The sequence below is a fragment of the Octodon degus genome, unplaced genomic scaffold, assembly GCF_000260255.1.
Source record: "Octodon degus isolate 3935 unplaced genomic scaffold, OctDeg1.0 scaffold00058, whole genome shotgun sequence".
In the NCBI taxonomy this organism is placed as follows: Eukaryota; Metazoa; Chordata; class Mammalia; order Rodentia; family Octodontidae; genus Octodon; species Octodon degus.
In genome coordinates, this window is record NW_004524634.1 from 5,776,285 (window position 1) to 5,793,239 (window position 16,955).

The window sequence follows — 16,955 nt, forward strand, 5'->3', positions numbered from 1 at the left end:
ATTAAATATATTCTATTATGCAAAGCAGATATCAGATGCAGCCCTCAAATTCAAATGACCTGCTATTTACATTTTTTTTTCCCATACATATATATTTAAGATTGCAAGTTAGCTGGATGTGGTGGTATAATCCCAAAAGTCAGGAGACTGAGGTAGGAGAATTGCTGCGAGTCTGAGGCCAGTCTGGGTTACAAAGTGAGTTCACGGTAGCCTGAACTGCACTGCAAAACTGTCTCAAACACACCTACATCCCCCACACCCACAAACAACCTACTTCAGATACTGTTTTGTCAAACAGGTATTGGTTTAAGATAACTAAGGTCATGTGCTTTGGAAAGATAAACAGCAAAAATGACGGAAGAATGAGGATAAAAGAGAATGAATGGGAATGAGGAGATTGTTTTGAAGAGATTTTAAAAGTTCAGAATATTTTTGAACTCAGATAAAATATGCAAGGAAAAAGGCCAGAACAACCTTTTAAAAAGTATGGGGAAGGCAGGTGGAAGAGGCAAGCATACATAAATATCTTATCAATTTTATTTTACACAAAGCATGCTGGTGGCATGTGGAGGAAGTTGGTAGTAGGTAAACTTACAAGAGCACACAAGTTGAGAAAAACCAAACAGAAATGCAAGGTTTATGACACAGATGACAGGATGTCCCAGGAATAAAGAGAAGAAAAACGCCTTTGTAGTTTGGGGAAAAATGATCGAACGCGTAGAGCTTCCACAAAGGGTAGAGGGAAAAACTACTGAAAAGGTTGACTGAAAAACAGCACTAGCTCGGTTAAAAAAGAAAAAAAGGTTAAAAGCCAAATTCAAAAGTAGCGAGAAGTGATGGTAAGCAAGTGAAAGAAACCTGCGTCCAGACCCCTCGCACCCCGTCTCGCCCAGAGGGGATGAGGCGCCCCCGGCCGGCCGACCCCTCCGATGGTTACTTGAACGCCTAAGGCAGTAATTCTCAGGGGAGTGGCCCAGCCCTCGGCCAAAGTCAGCTTTTCGCCTGCTTCCTCGCCGTCAGCGCCCAGGGCCAGCGCCTGGCTTCTCCCCGCTCTCCGCCGCGGCTCTGGCCTGGACGTGGGAGGCGAAGGCGACAAACATCTCCAGGGCGGTGAGGTGGGCGCTGCGCATGAGCAGGCGGTGCCCGTCCCCTGCGGAAGGGCCACAAGCGGGCGTGAGGCTCGCATCCGGGCCCCCCGCGGGGCTGGGCCGCCCGCGCCCCCCCGCCCGCCTCCCCACCCAGGCCCACCGAACAGCACGTCCACGCAGGGCTCCGAGCCGTCGTGCCTCACGTCCGCAATGACGGCGCAGTTGAGGTTGGTGGAGCGAACCTTCTCGCTGCTCACCGCCTGCAGGAAGGTCCTGGAACGGGGGGAGCGCCTGGTTGGGGCGAGCGGGCGGAGCCTCCCCACACACCCCCCTTCACCTCTCCGGTACCTCGCCGACTCCACGTTCTTCTCGAAAGGGCAAAACTGAACCCGAACTTGCTTGACCGACCGCAGACCCAGCCGAGCCAGGGACGCCGCCATGGTGACCTCCGCCCCGGAAGGATTACGGCGGGCGGGTCGCGTTGCTAGGATACGGCTGCGGAAGATGGACCTGAGCCTTCCGCCGCCCTGCGCTGCTTCCGGGGAGAGACTCCCAGCCCCTACCTCCAAGATGCTGCCGCCCCGGCTCTCCCGCCCCAGGGGAGGAAGGTATGGGGGAAGGGTGATTTTACTAAGCGGCCAATAAATGCTTCCTATGGTTAAGTCCACTGTCCTACTGTGAAAACAGGGCAAAGCGCCTTCTGCAGTCGCAGCCCTTCCTTTTTCGTTATCTCGCTGTGCCACGTCTAGGCTAACGCCAATTTAAATTCTGACCTCCACCAAGGAGAGGACACTGTCCTAGCAGTGATTATCTGCCTGCCAAGAAGCAGATTCCATTCAGGTAATCAAATAACCAAAGCTTAAACCGAAGGTCCCACAGCCCAATATTCTTAAATGACTGAGAAGAGTAATGGGGAGGGAACACAGGGTAACACGCCCCTTGGGACTGATACATGTGCTTACTCCACTTTCGCGCCTTTCCAAGAATTAACTGGTTTTAGCCTGGCTCCTGGGATTTATGAGGAAGCACCCCTTTTTCTGTTGCTTTTCCTTTGTTTCTGAGATCTAACTCTCTAGCCCCGAGATCTCTTCAGAAGAGGGAACTAGGCCTGCGCCTCCCACTCCCACCCCCACCCAAGGATTCTGACCTTCAGGTTGCAGGCAGTGATTTTGCTCTTTACTGTGGATTACAGGCACTAGAGTCACCTTGGATTCTTGTCATTCCAGGCTCTATGGAGTTTACGTATATTTTCTTCTAAGCTGCCAGGTCTAGGCTTCTTGAAATTTCAGTTCCAAATGTCCATGGTTTTCCATTCAGAGATGAGCAGCTCCTGAGCCTAGGCCCCCTAAGTTTCAGGACTGAGCCCCAGGCAGGAAAGAAAAAGCAGGTACCACTGGGAGCGCTGGGGCTGCCTAAGGGCAAGCCAGGCCTGCTGATTTCCTACCAGGTAAGCCTCAAGGCTAGGTCTCCCAACCCCCAGGGTGCTTTGCAACTGGGTTGTCTGGGCTAGAGGTGCTCCAGGCTGTAGAGAGGGCTCCAAGTTCTCCAGGCTGTTGAGGCTGCTGCTGGCCAATCCCATGGTCTGAACCTCATTACAAACACCTGGTAAGGCAGGAGTGAAAGGCAAGTGGCTGATAGTGAGACACTACACCCACATCAAAGATAGGTAAGGAATGGGTCACATGAAGCACCTGGGGGGGTGGAGGTGGCACTGGGGTTGGGTAAAGAAAATGACTCACAGCAACAAGGGGACCTCCTGAGGACTCGAGTCTTGGGCAGGGGCTGCTGCAGTAGACACAGCAGGGCCCCATCTAACTGCTGGAAGATGCTGAGCATGAGCAGAGTCTGACGAAGCTCCGGGGACAGATCCCACTGCTCTTCTTCCAGCAACTCCCTGACCACTCCAAAGTCTTGTCTGAGCTGCAGCGCCCCCTGCAGGCTAAATGTCCAGCACAGTGTGGCCACCCAAGCCCTCCAACCTCTGAACTACTCATGCCCCACCTTTTCCCCAGTTCCATTCATCCCCCTGCCAATGCTAGCTTTTCTTCCCACCTGAACCGGATCTTCTGGGTAAGGATATGGTCGAGCCAGGCACCCAGGATGGCTGTCAGCGCTTGACTGAGGGTGAGGGCCTGGGCTTGGGGTGGCAGTTCCTGCACTCCTTGCAACACAGGCTCCAGGACAGTGCGAACCACCAGCCCAGCATACTCACTAGGAACCTGGGGAAGCTCTGGAGGGAGAGAAAATACAGGACAGAATATGAGGCTATGAAGATCCAATGGATCCCTAAGTGGAGTGTTTGGGGAAGAGGCTAAATCTCAGGATGAGGGGAGCACAGAAGGTGAAGACAAGAATGGAGGCAGAGGTGTACAGCAGGATTTGGGAGGACTTGGACACTATTACCCTCTAGAAACCTTTGAAGAAGAATCTAGGATGAACAGTTACCAGGACAGAGACGAAGCCGCCAGTATCGACCCTGTGGCATGTAAAGCTTGAAGCCCTGTGTGGCTTGTTTGTGACATTCTTGGAAAAACAGACTTAGGGATTCTTCAGACAGGAGCTGTGGGGACAGGGAGAAAGAAAAAGCCTGTTTGTTAGGAACTTTCCAAATTATGATGCTGCATAAACCTGATGTTTTCAACTCGGTGTCCAAAAAACCGCAGAATTGAATGTGTAATTGTGTGGTCTGGGATTTTCAGAGTTGAAATGCCATAGCTTTCACTGAGTTTTCCAATTGGTCTAGACCCAAATTACAGTAGAAACAGTTGTTTTAGGATTATCCTGCTTCACTCAGCAGGATTTAATGGATCAAGATTTTTTTTTTTTTAATTCTATAGGAACTTTAGGGAAAAAAGAGACTACCATCACTCAATGTGTAAAATTGCCACCTATATGCAAGAGCACAAGCCCAAAAGAGGGATGATTGGCAGAGGAGCAGAGGTTGAGGGAAAAGGGGGGAATCATAGCAATTTCCCAGTTATCTACAGATTCTTGATGGCCTACTATCATTTCTCCAGATCAGTATAATTCATAAAACCAGAAAAGGCCTATATGCAGGGTTTGTTTGGTTGGGGGAGGGGGCTTCAGTAGGTGTGTTGTAGGGAAAGAGAAGATAGCAATAAAGAGGATTTCTGCTGTATAATCCATCTTGGAGAACAGGAGCCCCAAGAAATGGGGTGTATGGTGGCAGCTTTTTAAAGAAAATGTGCATGCCAGGGGATCTAAAAAGAGAAAAGAAACCAGACACTGAGACAGCAATTGAGACTGGGCGTGGTAGTGCGCCTGTAATCCCAGCACTTGGGAGGCTATAAAACAGGAGAATCACTACGAGTCTGATCTAGTAGTGAGACCCTGAACACCCTGTATACCCTTCCCTAAAATACAGAGGAAAAAACAAAACAAAGCAAAACACTGAGCTACACACCCAGCCCTTTTTTATTTTTTATTTTGAAACAAGGTTTCATTCTATGTTAGCATCCCAAATACTGAAGTTACAGATGTGAGCCACCTTACCTGACCTATTTCTCTTCTTATACTATGAACATGTATTACTTTAATAATAACACATACTTCTAAAGAGAAACACTTTTTATTTTATTTATTTTTTTATTTTTGGTGGAACTGGGGATTACACTCAGGGCCTTGTGCTTGTCAGGCAAGAGCTTATTCTACTGAGCCATCTCCCTGGCCCCCAAGAAACACTTTTTAAAGAAGGAAACTTTGTATTGAACACTGGTAAGAATAAAGAGGCATTTATCCTAATTTCTCTTTACAAAATTTACCTCAGGATATTCAAACCACGAATGATGGTGGGTTTCTCTTTATAGGAGTTATCTGTGATGGCCTAAACCCAGACTTTTAGCATAGGTATTGCCATTGTAAACTTTAGCTGACCCCAGTGTAATAGAAACAGGCCTGCTATATGGAGAAAATATACCCTGAGAAAGCACTGACCCTAAACAATGACAGGGAAAAAAGTAGCCAGATGTATAGGAAAAAAAAAAAAAAATCTGTTTGACAGACAGGATGGGTGATAATCTAACTGTTTGACAAGCAAGATATATTGCCTATTCCCTTTATATACACGCCATGTCTTCTGGTCAGGACCACTTCAGTTAGACTCTAAAACTGGGGTCTATGCTGATAGTCACTGAGCTCAGATAATAAAAATCTTCAAATTTTAATTGGCTACTTGGATTCCTATATTGATTATGAACCCACAACATTATCCAACTAATAAATGAAAAAAGGAATGATAGAATTGGAATATCACCCTTTTGCCACCTCTAATGAAATAATGAGGGCTGGGGAGAAGGCTCGGTGGAATAAACACTGCCCTGGCAATCGCAAGGGCCTGAGCTCAATCCCTGGTTCTGAAAAAAAAAAAAAAAAAGAGAGAGAAAATAATGAGTCTAGACCATGACTGTCCACAGCAATTAATATCACCAAATGAGAGTCTGACATCATTGGAAGGGTATATAAATGAAACAAAATTGACCATCAGTTGATACTTAAAGCCTTGGTGGTAGGAATATGGGGGCCTATTAAACACTTCTCTTTACATCTGTGTATGTTTAAAATTTCCTATAGTAAGAAGTTCCTACAGTAAGAGGCTGGGGATGCACCTTGGAGGTAGACTGCTTGCCTAGTGTGTGTGAGGCCCCAGATTCAGTGCCCAGCACCACACACACACAGTTAATGGGGAGAAAAATTAACAAAGCAAGAAAAAATAAATCGGGCTGGGGAGATAGCTCAGCAGCATAAGCACCTGCCTGGCAAGTGCAGGGTCCTGAGTTCAATCCCCAGTACCATAAAGAAAAGGAATCTAGTGGAGACTTGGAGAATTACAAGTCACTGAGATGTTTCACTCTCCTAGGTTGGCATAGAACCGTGTCTTTTAATTATTATTGTTATTATTATTATTTTTTTTTTGTATACCGAGTCTAGTGTCTTACTGTGCAGTTCAGGCTCATAGCGATCATCTGATCTCAGCATCCTTAGTGCTGGGATTTCAGGCATGCACCACTCCACCTATTTCCAGGGCTGACACAACATGTAGTATGGGGGATGGACCTTGTGCTGGCCAGGCAAGTGCTTATGCTACCAAGCTATTTCCCCAGCCCAGAATGGCCTTAAACCACTACTGTGAGGACTGCTCCCTGTTCTCACCTGCATCCGTGCAGTCAGCTTTCGGATCTCCAGGCCTAGCTGCTGCTCCACTTCCTGAGTTATGTTTTCCCCTGAAGTCAGACTGGATAAAGCTTCAACTTCATGCAGTAAAGGCTATGGATGGAAACAGGAAGTGAGAGCTTTGCACAACATAAACTGTCCCCTTCCCCACTTCCTAGCTACTCACGGGTAAGTGCTTTTGGATCAGGAGCAGGAAGGAATCTGGGGCCCATGCTGCCAGGTGTTGCTGAATTCTGCCCAGGAACCAAAGCAAGGTGATCTGCAAGGTACAGAGCCCGAGGGCAACAGGTGCTGGACCTGGAAGCAGAGTAGCAGAGTATCTTACAGGTCATGGAGCACCTTTGGGAGGAAGGAGACAAAACAGCAGAGTGAAGGAACAAAGGGCTATCTCCAGCTGTTTTGTCAGGGCCTCAGCTCACCTGGAGGCTGACAGAGGATCAGTCCTGACCTACATTCTTGGAAGATGTCTAAGAGTGGAGCAAAAAGCTGCCGCAACAGTTCACTAGTATGAGAGTGCGAGGCAGGGCTGTTCTGATCCCCAAAGGCTGCTGATGCCAACGCCTGGCAGAAACCTGAAGATGAGAGGGTGCAGTCTGATACAGAAGGGGCCACCCCGGTCTTGTCTCCCCCCAAAGCAGGCTCTTTCTCCTCACCTTGATCCCAGCTCCAGATAAGAGACTGATGAAGTAGGTTGTGGCACAAAGCAGCCAGCTCCTTCACACACTCCTGAGGCAGGGATGCTAGAGGGAGAAATAACTCTGGAGCCTGAAAAGGTCTCCCTGTCCACAGCCTCTCCCCACTCAAAGAAGGGTCCTCCACAACTCAAGACTGGGGAGAAAAGCAAAACTTGGTCTTGAAAGGCCAGAGCTGTATTCTGTCTGAACCCAGGGGATGCTCATTCAAATGGACTCCTTCAATTCCCGGTACCAGAATAAAGTAAATAAAAGGAGGCAAACAGACTGCTTCTGTCATCAGGCTGGCAAATAAGTGCACAGACTGGGGAGAAGCAAATGCCTGTGACCCTCCCAAATGCCCAGTCAGGTCCTATCACTCACCCTGAACCAGTGCCTCACTCAGTTGCTGTGCCACTTCCCTGTATCCCCTCCAGGGACCCAGATTTAGGTCCAGACTCTGTGCACAGGCTGCCCACAGAAGCGTCCAATATTGGCTCCAAAGGGCTTCGGCTCCTCCAAGCCCCAGCCCACCGTTGACTGAACCGGCCACGCCCGCTATTAGGCCCCGCAACCCCGGTAGCAGCTCCCGCTCCTCCTGAAAGCGCCACCGGAGCTGGTCCCTCAGGCACAATCCCCTGAGTGCCTCATTCAGCCCACTTGCCACCTGGCAACCCCGCTCCCCTGTTAGAAGACGGAGCACACGGGCCGGGGGGAAGGGGCGCGACGCGCCTGGCATGTGGCTCATGGCTTTTCCCTGAAGCTTGTGGTAGACGGGAAGCGACAAGAACAGCTCGGAGAGTTGGGACGTCAGGCTCAGACTGGCGGGAGCCCGGCCCAGAGCGCGAAGCTGCATCTCGATGACAACATCCAGGCGCTGGGCCGCTAGTCCGAGGGGCCGCGCTAGAAGCAGCGCCTCGGGAGGGTTCCGATGGCGGATTCGCACGACGGCTTCTCGGGAAGGGTGCAGCTGCGGATCGCGGCACAGCTGGGGCAAGGGGCCTGGACCGTGGGTGGGCGCGCTGAGGCTCGGGGTCCTCAGGAGGCGCACGACCGCCTGTAGGTGGCGGGCGCAGTCCCGGGCCCGAAGGAGCTGCTCCCGCTCGCGGAGCAGCCGCAGCAGCACCCGCCGGAGACGCTGCAGCGCGGGAGGGATCGGGCTGCTGGCTGCAGACTCCCGCCTCCACTCTGCCTCGCCAGCCTCCTGGTCCTCGTATGCCAACGCGGACCACCACGGCCGCCCTCCCGGAGCTGTCCCGGGCCGGAGGTCCAGGCAGGGGATGCTCCCGGCAAACGGCGGCTTCTGCGGTCCACGACCCTCTCCGGGCAGCGCGCCGGCCCGTCTTCCCTCCCAGGGCTGCTCCCCAGAGCCCCCGGCTTGGGCCCACAACGGGGGCAGAAGGTCACGGGAGCGAGAGGCCTGGGCCATGGAGCGGCGAGGGGGAAACGGACCTAACGCTCGCGGCCTTCCCGCACCTCCGGGTGCCTGCGGTAGCTCGGTCTCCGCCCCCAGCAGGGCGGGCTCACACGCGGGGACCCGCATGGACGCTCTCGCGCTCCGTAACCGACGGCCTCTGCCCCTAACAAAGATGCCCGCCTACGCTACTCTGCCCTGCCAGCGGGCTGGTGTCAAATGTTAGACTTTCACTTTCGGGTTACTGTTGACTGGAGATGGCGCCGGTTCCGAAGACTGTGGGGAGAGTCAAACTAGGTGAGCGGGGTGACAAGACGGAGAGGGCTGAGGAGGGCAGGAGCAGCCTCGCTTGATTCTGTTGTTGGGACACTTTTAGCAGGATTTTATGCTTTAGGTGGAGGTGGGAGGGCTCTTGCCTTCTGACCCGAGCCCTCTCACGGGGCACCGCCTTCCTTTCCTATAGACTGCCCTCTGCGGCCCGGCTGCCCGCTGGGGGTCGCTGCTGTCCCCAGACTCTGCAAAGAATTTGGTCCCAAGGACTGCGGAGAAGAGGTAAGAGAGACCTCGGCTAGTTCCTAGAGCCCGGCATGGTCATTTCCTTCGTGCCTTTTATTCAGCTGTGCTGAGGCTCGCGCGCTGAGCCGGCACCAAACAGTGCTTGCCCTGGGATCTCTGGGAAGAGTAGCTTTGCAGCCAGCTAGAGAAGTGAAGGGACCCGAAGAACGATCCTCATGTTAATAAATGGTCAGAGTGAGACTTGAGCAGACAGGTGTATCTGGGTCGAGGACTGGACACAAGTACGAGTGTCTTGGGAAAAGATATTGTAGAGAGAGGACAATGGGAGCGCTACGAAAAATAAAAAGAACCTCGCTAAAGTGAGATCGTAGTGGAGAGGGTTTGGCTGAAACAGTAAAAAGATGGAACCAGAGAGAAAGCAGAGAATGGCTGGGTGATTAGCACAAGGGCTTGGCTGTCCTCAAAGGAGGTGGGGGACAGGATCAGATTTGGGAGCACTGAAGAGCTAATGTGCTGATTACTTTCTGGTCATCTCTAGAAACTCAAACTCAACAAGTCCAGCCTGGCTTGGTGATGCACAATTGTAATCCAAGCACTCAGGAGGCTGAGGCAGGAGGACTGTCAGGACTGTCATGAGCTCAGAGCCAGCCTAGGCTAGATACTGAGTTCAAGGGCAGCACAAACTACATAGCAAAACCTTGCCTCAAAAAGCACCTCCCAAAAATATCAAGTCCAAAAGTTAACTCATCATCTCTGCAAATTGATTGCTTTTATCCTTATCCCAGTTTTAGTTCATAAAACAAACATATCTAGATGCTTAATCCAGAAATCTGAGAATCCTTTTATAATCTTCCTTTTCTTTTACATCATGTATTCAGTCCTTCACTAAAAGCAACTTCAGAAATGTCTCTTGAAACAAACCCTTCATTTGCATTCCTGCCCCTCTTAGTTCCCAGCCTCAGTGGGATTGTGGGATTGAACTCAGGCCCTTGCAATTGCCAGGGAAGTGCTTATTCCACTGAGCCACCTCCCCAGCCCACCCAGCCTCAGTTGAAGGCCTCATTTCACCTGAGATCTAAAGAGGACAGCGGATCTAAAGTTCTAAGCAGGAATTTAGGATTGGTGGCTGAAGGAAGGTAATGAGAGAGTAGGAGAAAATTTCTGAAGCTATGGTTGGGGGGTTGATCATGTAGCTTATGCTCACTGAGGAAGTGGCTCATCAGAAGCAGAGTGTGGGTTCTGGGAGTGTATATGAGTGGGAGACCAAATGGGAATGAGTTCTGTTCCCGACCCCCACCCTAAAAGTAGAGTATCTGGGTCAAACCTTGAAGAGTCATACCTCATTTTGTCAATGAGGAAGGTCCTCAGTGGAGCTAAATGACTTCTCTAAAATGAAACATCCAAGCAGGAGTAGAGTTGAAAGGAGGATGCAAGTGGCTCCACTCTAGCATGACACTCTTTCCACTTCCATTCTTTGTCACCAATTAAGACAGCATTAAGGGCCGAGGAGATGGCTCAGTGGAATAAGTGCTTCCCTGGTAAGCACAAGGGCCTGAGTTCAATTCCCTGTTCCAGAAAAAAAAAAAAAAAAAAAAAGACAGCAATAAAAAAGCAATGAATGTGGGTACATTTTTTGTTGAGAGAAGCCAGAACTAATTGGACAGGAAAACATCTGAGGAAGCTGGGAGAGGAGATGGAATATGAATTGGACTTTCAAAGTGAGGCAAGGTGTGAGAAAGAGCTCTGAGCTAGGAAGGTTTGGAAGACAACTGGGAGGTAACCCCAAGGCTAGAGAGGGCCTGGGGGCCAAGGGAGGATGGCAGCTAAACAGAGGAGGATTGCAAGAGAAGGGTGGAGAGGTCAGCCAGGGAGCTTTCTGGAGGGCTCTGAATCCAAGGCATGGGTGCTAGATTCAGTCTGCTTATGGCCTTGGCCGTGAGGGACATTGGAAATTTTGAACAAGGAGTAATTTCTGAGAGTTTGGCTTAGGGGAGAAACAATACAGGGAATAGTCCCCCAGACACTAGTGTATTTATTTCTATATGGGGGGCTCTTTCATATTCAAGGACATGGCAGCGTGCCCCTGGGAGAGCGGGGACTGGGTGGCCGCCGTGTGGCTGCCATGGTGGAGAGGTCCGGCCAGGCAACCCCTTGTCCTTCCCAGAGCTTCCTCCAACACCTGCCTCCCCTCCCTTCCCCTCCCAGGATGTAGTGGATTTTCTTCACCAGCTTATAGAGAATGATCCCCAGGGCCTGCACCAGATTCCTGTGGATGGGAGCAGCGGGCAGCTGCAGCAGTGGCACCATGGTGGGGCGTGCAGGACCCCGGATCAAGGCTGGAGCCCTGGGGTGGGCTGACCCTCGGGTGTTCATGCTCCTCTTCCTTTTTCTTTTTTGCTCCTAACAGGTCACCTCCTGATGATTTCCTTAATGAAAGAAACATGCCTACACAGAGTGACAGGGGCAAAGGGTCTGAGGGCCTGGGCACCTGCTGTGGTCTCCGAAAGTCCTTCCTTTGCCCTTTTCAAAGGTCTGACTCCTGCCCTCAAAGCCCCTCTGCATCTCCATCCTTTTGTAGTGTCTCAGACAGCCTGCTGAAGGTGACCATACTCCAGAAGCTCCTGGTGACTGAAGAGGTGAGATTCCCAGGAAGGGGCCTCATGGTCCCTGTAGTCTCGCCCTGTACCTCCCCTAAGCAGTACCTTTCCAGATCGTTCTGTACAGTTTGCCTCCCTTTGCATTCTCTCTCATTCTCCCTGTTCCCTGTTCTTCTCCTCTCACCTGCCCTTCCTACTTCAGGAATCCAACTGCCTGGCTGAGGAGCTGGTGGCTGAGGAGGAGGAGCGCATGAAACAGAAAGCAGAGAAGAAAGGATACAAGAAGAAGGTGTTTGGGAGTAGAAGGAGGGGAACCCAGAGGGAGTTGGAGAAGGGAAACAGGCAAGTAAGTGACAACAGGAGGGAATTCCAGGCAGTCTGTAGTGGCCCCTTTACTGGGTAGGCTGTAGGGGCTCAGGCCTGCAGGCTCTCCTGGAAGCCATCAGTGTGGTGGCTCTAGAATCCCACTGTACTGCCATGGTTGAAATCTGTTCCCTTTTTGCTATGAACCTCTGGCTGGTGACTCTCCTGTCTGTTTTTTCAGAATGTAACAGTACATACTTCCTAGAGTTGTTGTAATAAATGAAATCATGTATGTAAAACTTAACCCAGTGCATGTCATATAGTAAGTGCTCAAAAAAAATCATTATTATTTTTGCAGTGTCAGAAAGAAAGAAAGCAACAGGAGCGCTTGGAGCAGGACAGCAGGGAGCCCAAGGTGATTTCCATAGGCAGATACCAAGAGCTGCAAGGGCCAGAAGATGGGGCTGCGAAGGGAGGTGGCTTAGGGTAATCCCAGCTCTTCCCACCTTCCATCCAGGCTACGGTTATGCCAGAGGAAGACGAGAGCCCCCCAGCCAGCCCTGGAAACACAGCTCAGGGACAGTGTGGTGAGGGAGAGGTGAGAGCCCCTTCCTTCCCTTCTTGGTCTCTGCCCATCTTCTCCTTCTACATCAAAATATGATTCATTCCTAGCTTCTCTTTAATTTTTCTTGAGAAATTTTTACAATGTATTTTTTAAATATAGTTATTTTTAGTTGGTGCACAGTAACAGTACATATTTATGGCTACAGCGTGACATTTTCATGCATACATACAATGTGTCAGATCACAGTCACTTCCATCACCTTAGAGGTTTATCATTTCTTTGTGTGAGAACATCCAAAATCTCTACTAGCTGTTAGGAAATAATTGATTGTTGCCAGCCATAATTATCCTACTGTTTTATAAAGCTAGAAGTTACTTCTCTTACCTAACTGCAGCCCTGTACCCACTAATCCTCTTCTTTCTCTTCTCCCTCCCCCAATCCCTGTCCAGGTTCTGGTAACCACCATTCTATTCTCTACTTCTGTGAAATCAGCTTCTTAGCTTCTACATAAAGGTAAGAACGTGCCTTATGTGCCTTTCTGTACCCCTAACTTTCCTGCTGCTTACAGAACTTACTGGATCTATCTAGCAGTTTTGTGTCTCTGGCTTTGTGCAAGGTTGGGGTTTGGCTCCCAAGTACCCACTGAGAGAAGGGACCAAAGCAGGAGCCCCAAATCAAGGACCAGGGCCTGCAGGAGAACATGGGCCAAAAGGAAAGGAACCCCCCAAGAGAGGAATGACCCAGGCAGTGTCCTGAGGCACAGGTGAGGTGAGCAGGGGATCCAGAGGCTCTGAGAAAGCGCATGAACTGAGGGCTCAGGGTGCTGTCCATTAGGGGTTCTTTGCTTCTAGGGCTGAGACCTGGGCCCTGGCTTCATCACTGTCACCCCTCTGGAGGAGGGTACTTTCTTGCAGAGCTGTCAGGAGAGCTGCACATAGTCCTTGGGTGGTCCTAGCTGCAGTGTGACAGAACAAAGGGAGAAGACTGGGGGAAACCAAGGCCTGGAGGCCTGCTTGACTTCCTCCCCATCCCCAGGCAGCTCTGGGATGGCTGGCAGCTGCCTCACAGCAGAGCCAGGAGCTGGCAAGTGAGATCCTTTGTCTATCCCTCTTCATCCCCTTCCTCGGGGAGCCCCAGTGGAACGAACCTTCCCACCCTCTCTTTTTGCCAGAGTTGGGTACTAGCTTTGCTTAAAATGGTTTCTACCATGAAGTGGTTATTCTTTTCACTCAGTCCTTGAAACTCAACCCCCAAGACCACCGGTAGGCAGGGCCTGGCCACTGGGTTAGGAGATCAGGCATAGGCAGGGTGTGGAAGACCTGTTCCCATGGCCACTTTCCATGTCTCTATCAGGTTATTTGGAAATCGTTCCTTCTGCCATGAGAGGCTGAGGCAGCCGGCATGGGCCCTGGCATATGCCCATGTGGCCCTTACCCTACAACCTGGCTGGCCCAGGGGCCTCTTCCGCATGGGCAAAGCCTTGATGGGACTGCAGGTAATAGGACAGGGCCTGAAAACAGAGGACAAATGGGAGTAAGGTGGGGTGCGTATGGGGTAATGGGCTCTATGCTGACATTTCCTAGATCAGCTCCCATGTCTTAGCATCTCCATGGTATGGCTCTAGGAGGTGCAGTTGGTCTTTTTCCCTGGTTCCCTGATGCCTAAACCTGCCCTTCTCCAATCCCTCTGGGACCAAAGCGCTTTGAGGAAGCAGCTACCATGTTCCAAGAGACTCTGAGGTGCGGGTACCAGCCAGATGCAGCCTGGGAACTCCACTCTTGCCTTCTCTAGCTTGCCTGGGTAAGGGAACAGGGCCGCCCTCAGGCAGGAACAGAGGGTGCAGGAATGGTCGGCTTATGTGCCCCTCTCTCTCCTTTCTCAGCAGGATCAATGAAGAAGAATCTGTGTGCCACCTGGATGGACTGGGGTCCCCTCGTCACTTCCCCATCTTGAGCCAGGAGACTCTGGCCTGTTCTCGCAGTCAGAGTGTGGCTTCAAGGGCCCCAGGGCTTCTGTCTCCACCCTTGTATTGTCCTGCACATCCTCTGAGCCAGCCTAGCTGGCCTTTCCTCAACCAGACTCAGATCAGAAGACCCCACCCTCTTCATCTCCAGGGCCCCTGAAAGGGCTGGGGCATCCAGAGTCTTGGGCGTGGGCATTTACCTCAGGCCAGATAAGGGAGGCTCCTTCTCTCCTGGTGAGGCCATATGTGCATCTTACACAGATAGGGAACACTGTGTGCTGATGGTTTACTGTGTACTTTGAGACCCTGTACTCTAAATCCAAATTAAGAGCTGGATGTGGTTATGCATGCCTGTAATCCCAGCAGTTGGGAGGCTGAAGCAGGATGCCACTGATGTGAGTTTGAGGCCAGCCTGAGTTACAGTGACTTCAAGCATTCTATCCTGAATTACAAAAACAAGGCCATCCTGGATTACAAAAGAAGACAGACAAATTCCTTATTAAATGTACCCCCGCAGGCAATGCTTTTGCCCAGGAGAATCTTCTCAAGGGAGAAGGGAGCCCCGCATCCACTGAAACATCCTTTCTTTGGTTCTCAAGCAGATAGCTTCTTCTGGGGGCAGTAAAGAAACAGAAACAGAGCTCAAGGCTGAAGATGGGGAGCTGCCTAGTGCTCTGAAGGCTAAGGCAGGAGGTTCACATGTTCAAGGCCAGCCTGGGCAACTTAGTGACTTAGCAAAACCCTATCTCAAAAATATGCTGGCAATGCAGCTCAGCACCAAGGTGCGAGGATCCATCCCCGGTGCTCAGCACTGTGGGGGTGGGGGAGGCTGCAGTGTGCAGAAGTTCGGGTTTTGGGATGAGAGAGCCAGCAAGTTTCATCTGGGACTTAAGGTGCTTAAATCAGGTGGAGCTGTGTGCTCAAGGATGGGGTGTCTGTCAGGTAGTAAATAAAACTTGAGTGCCACCCTTCAGCAGCCTGGTGCATGCTCGCCTCTCCCTGGGCCCCATTCTTGCCATTTTCTCTGGCCACAGTCCCCAGTTTGCTGCTAGCTCCTTGTGCGTTTTCTGGCCATGCTGCTGTGTACAGTCTGACCCCTCCTTCATCGAGTGGTCTGATGCCAGCCTCCTCCACTGATGGTTAGAATTACTTTCTGTGTAAGAATTAGGGTCTCCTTCTGGCTTAAGATCCTGGCAGCCTCCCTTAGTTGGATCCTTCCTGGCCGTGGCTAGGACTCTACACCCACTGAAGACCTGTATCCCACCCAACCTTTCGTGAGGACAAATGCTTTTGCCCTATAAGTCTTGCCCAATCTGATTTGCACTTGGAGAGAGATGTTGAAACATCCCTCATATACAACTTCCCGTGATCTTTCTTACTGTTTATGGTTTAGGCTCCTTAAACACTAGCAAGATGAAGTCTGCCATTACTAGTTGTATCATTTTGGTCAGCTATCAATATTTAAGCCTCAGCTTCCTCATCTGTAAAATGGGGGACTCTCTACCTCACAGGGCTGTTGTGTAATAAAGTAATAAAATACCTACAAAGTGCCTGGTACACAGTGGGTGCTAACAAGTTTTGCCTGTCAACTGTCTTACGTGTCTGAGATCATAACAATAGGAAGAGGAGCATAAGAGTAAATTGCTGCTGAATTTTAGGAAATCCAAAGTTCCTGGGACTGTGGACCTCAAAGTGTGGTCTCTGAATAGCAGTGTCAGCACCAACCAGAAACTTGTGACAAATGTAAACCCTCAGGCCCCAGAGCAGGCCTGCATCAAAGTCCAGAAATGTGTTTCCGTTAAGCATTCCAGGCGGTCATGATGGACACTCTAGGGCCCTAGCACAGCAGATGGCCATGCGGAGGACATTCTGGAAGGACAGATTGGAGTGTTGCCTATATATTGAGTACTAGAGGTGGCAGCGCTGTCGGGGCTGCAGTTTAAGAAGCCTCAAGAGGAGGGGGCTGTGGTTCAGAGCCAATGAGCTGACTGGAACCTACTTTCCTAGCTAGAATGACTTGCCTGGGATTTCTCCCATCCCTGTTTGGGGAGTGGCGGGAGAGAGGTGGTTCTTTTTACATAAGTAGAAATTAATAACTCCTTAAGAGATCTGCCCACAGGGTTTTTTGTGGGGACCTGATCAGAATGCTTCAGGAACATTACTAGGGCTCCTAGCCCCACAAAGAGTAGTCACAGACTAGTGCTGTGTGTCGTGTTAGCCTTTATAATGAGCTAGTTCCTTGCTCTTCTAAAAATTATTTTTTTAAATTCTTCTGGCCAGGTTCTTCATGCTAAGCTACATCCCCAGCTTATTATTATTTTATTATTTTATCATCATTATCATCATCCCTAAATCACCCAAACTGGGCTTCAGCTTGGTGCTCCTCCTGTCTCAGCTTCCCAGAGTGCTCAGATTACAGCTGTGAGCCAGCACTCTTCTAATTAGCAGATTAATGTTCCCTCCCAGCACCTCTTTAGCCTGTCGTGGACTGGAATCTTCTAGCCAAGAGCCACAGGAGTCCTGACACCATGCCTCCACTCTGCCCACACTCACTGGTCCCTAGTTGATAGCATTCTGCCCCAGCAGCCTGGATTTGGAGTCTTCAGGGATGGAAAGCAGGTGAACAACTATCGTGGTTTTCTTGGGGT

At 50.6% G+C, this 16,955-nt stretch overlaps 3 protein-coding genes across 4 annotated transcripts; 1 reads left to right on the forward strand and 2 right to left on the reverse strand.

Annotated features, from left to right (window-relative positions):
- Window positions 1–146: 146 nt before the first annotated feature.
- Mrpl53 (mitochondrial ribosomal protein L53) lies at window positions 147–1,541 on the reverse strand. Its single transcript, XM_023718439.1, has 3 exons — window positions 1,437–1,541; window positions 1,249–1,361; window positions 147–1,150 (listed from the first exon to the last, which is right to left on the reverse strand). Exons 1-3 carry the CDS (start codon window positions 1,526–1,528, stop codon window positions 1,017–1,019), a joined length of 339 nt encoding a protein of 112 aa, XP_023574207.1. The 5' UTR covers window positions 1,529–1,541; the 3' UTR covers window positions 147–1,016.
- Window positions 1,542–2,247: 706 nt separating this feature from the next.
- Ccdc142 (coiled-coil domain containing 142) lies at window positions 2,248–8,433 on the reverse strand. Of its 2 annotated transcripts, none has more exons than XM_023718437.1 (9): window positions 7,334–8,433; window positions 6,932–7,018; window positions 6,698–6,850; window positions 6,445–6,575; window positions 6,258–6,371; window positions 3,564–3,648; window positions 3,141–3,318; window positions 2,828–3,027; window positions 2,248–2,690 (listed from the first exon to the last, which is right to left on the reverse strand). In XM_023718437.1, exons 1-9 carry the CDS (start codon window positions 8,376–8,378, stop codon window positions 2,434–2,436), a joined length of 2,250 nt encoding a protein of 749 aa, XP_023574205.1. In that variant the 5' UTR covers window positions 8,379–8,433; the 3' UTR covers window positions 2,248–2,433. The 2 variants fall into 2 exon arrangements, with proteins under 2 accessions (XP_023574205.1, XP_023574204.1); XM_023718436.1 differs by having other exon boundaries at window positions 3,534–3,648.
- A 126-nt stretch (window positions 8,434–8,559) lies between these two features.
- On the forward strand, window positions 8,560–15,920 carry Ttc31 (tetratricopeptide repeat domain 31). The gene is given in 14 exon segments (XM_023718440.1): window positions 8,560–8,660; window positions 8,827–8,915; window positions 11,085–11,228; window positions 11,333–11,515; window positions 11,679–11,822; window positions 12,138–12,194; window positions 12,297–12,377; window positions 12,913–13,107; window positions 13,380–13,431; window positions 13,516–13,606; window positions 13,698–13,839; window positions 14,043–14,144; window positions 14,227–14,321; window positions 14,323–15,920. Coding segments are annotated over 14 exon segments (1,560 nt in total). The 5' UTR covers window positions 8,560–8,620; the 3' UTR covers window positions 14,468–15,920.
- The last annotated feature ends 1,035 nt before the right edge of the window (window positions 15,921–16,955 follow it).

Excerpts from the sequence above, each read along its gene's own strand:
- Ccdc142 (XM_023718436.1), bottom strand. The coding sequence starts at position 8,378 with ATGGCCCAGGCCTCTCGCTCCCGTGACCTTCTGCCCCCGTTGTGGGCC. Across the intron at positions 3,028-3,140 it reads ACCCAGAAGATCCGGTTCAG|CCTGCAGGGGGCGCTGCAGC; the intron begins GTGGGAAGAAAA and ends CTGGACATTTAG. Across the intron at positions 2,691-2,827 it reads CAGGAGGTCCCCTTGTTGCT|GTGTTTGTAATGAGGTTCAG; the intron begins GTGAGTCATTTT and ends CTGCCTTACCAG.
- Mrpl53 (XM_023718439.1), bottom strand. The coding sequence starts at position 1,528 with ATGGCGGCGTCCCTGGCTCGGCTGGGTCTGCGGTCGGTCAAGCAAGTT. Across the intron at positions 1,362-1,436 it reads AAGAACGTGGAGTCGGCGAG|GACCTTCCTGCAGGCGGTGA; the intron begins GTACCGGAGAGG and ends CCCCCGTTCCAG. Across the intron at positions 1,151-1,248 it reads CTGCGTGGACGTGCTGTTCG|GGGACGGGCACCGCCTGCTC; the intron begins GTGGGCCTGGGT and ends GCCCTTCCGCAG.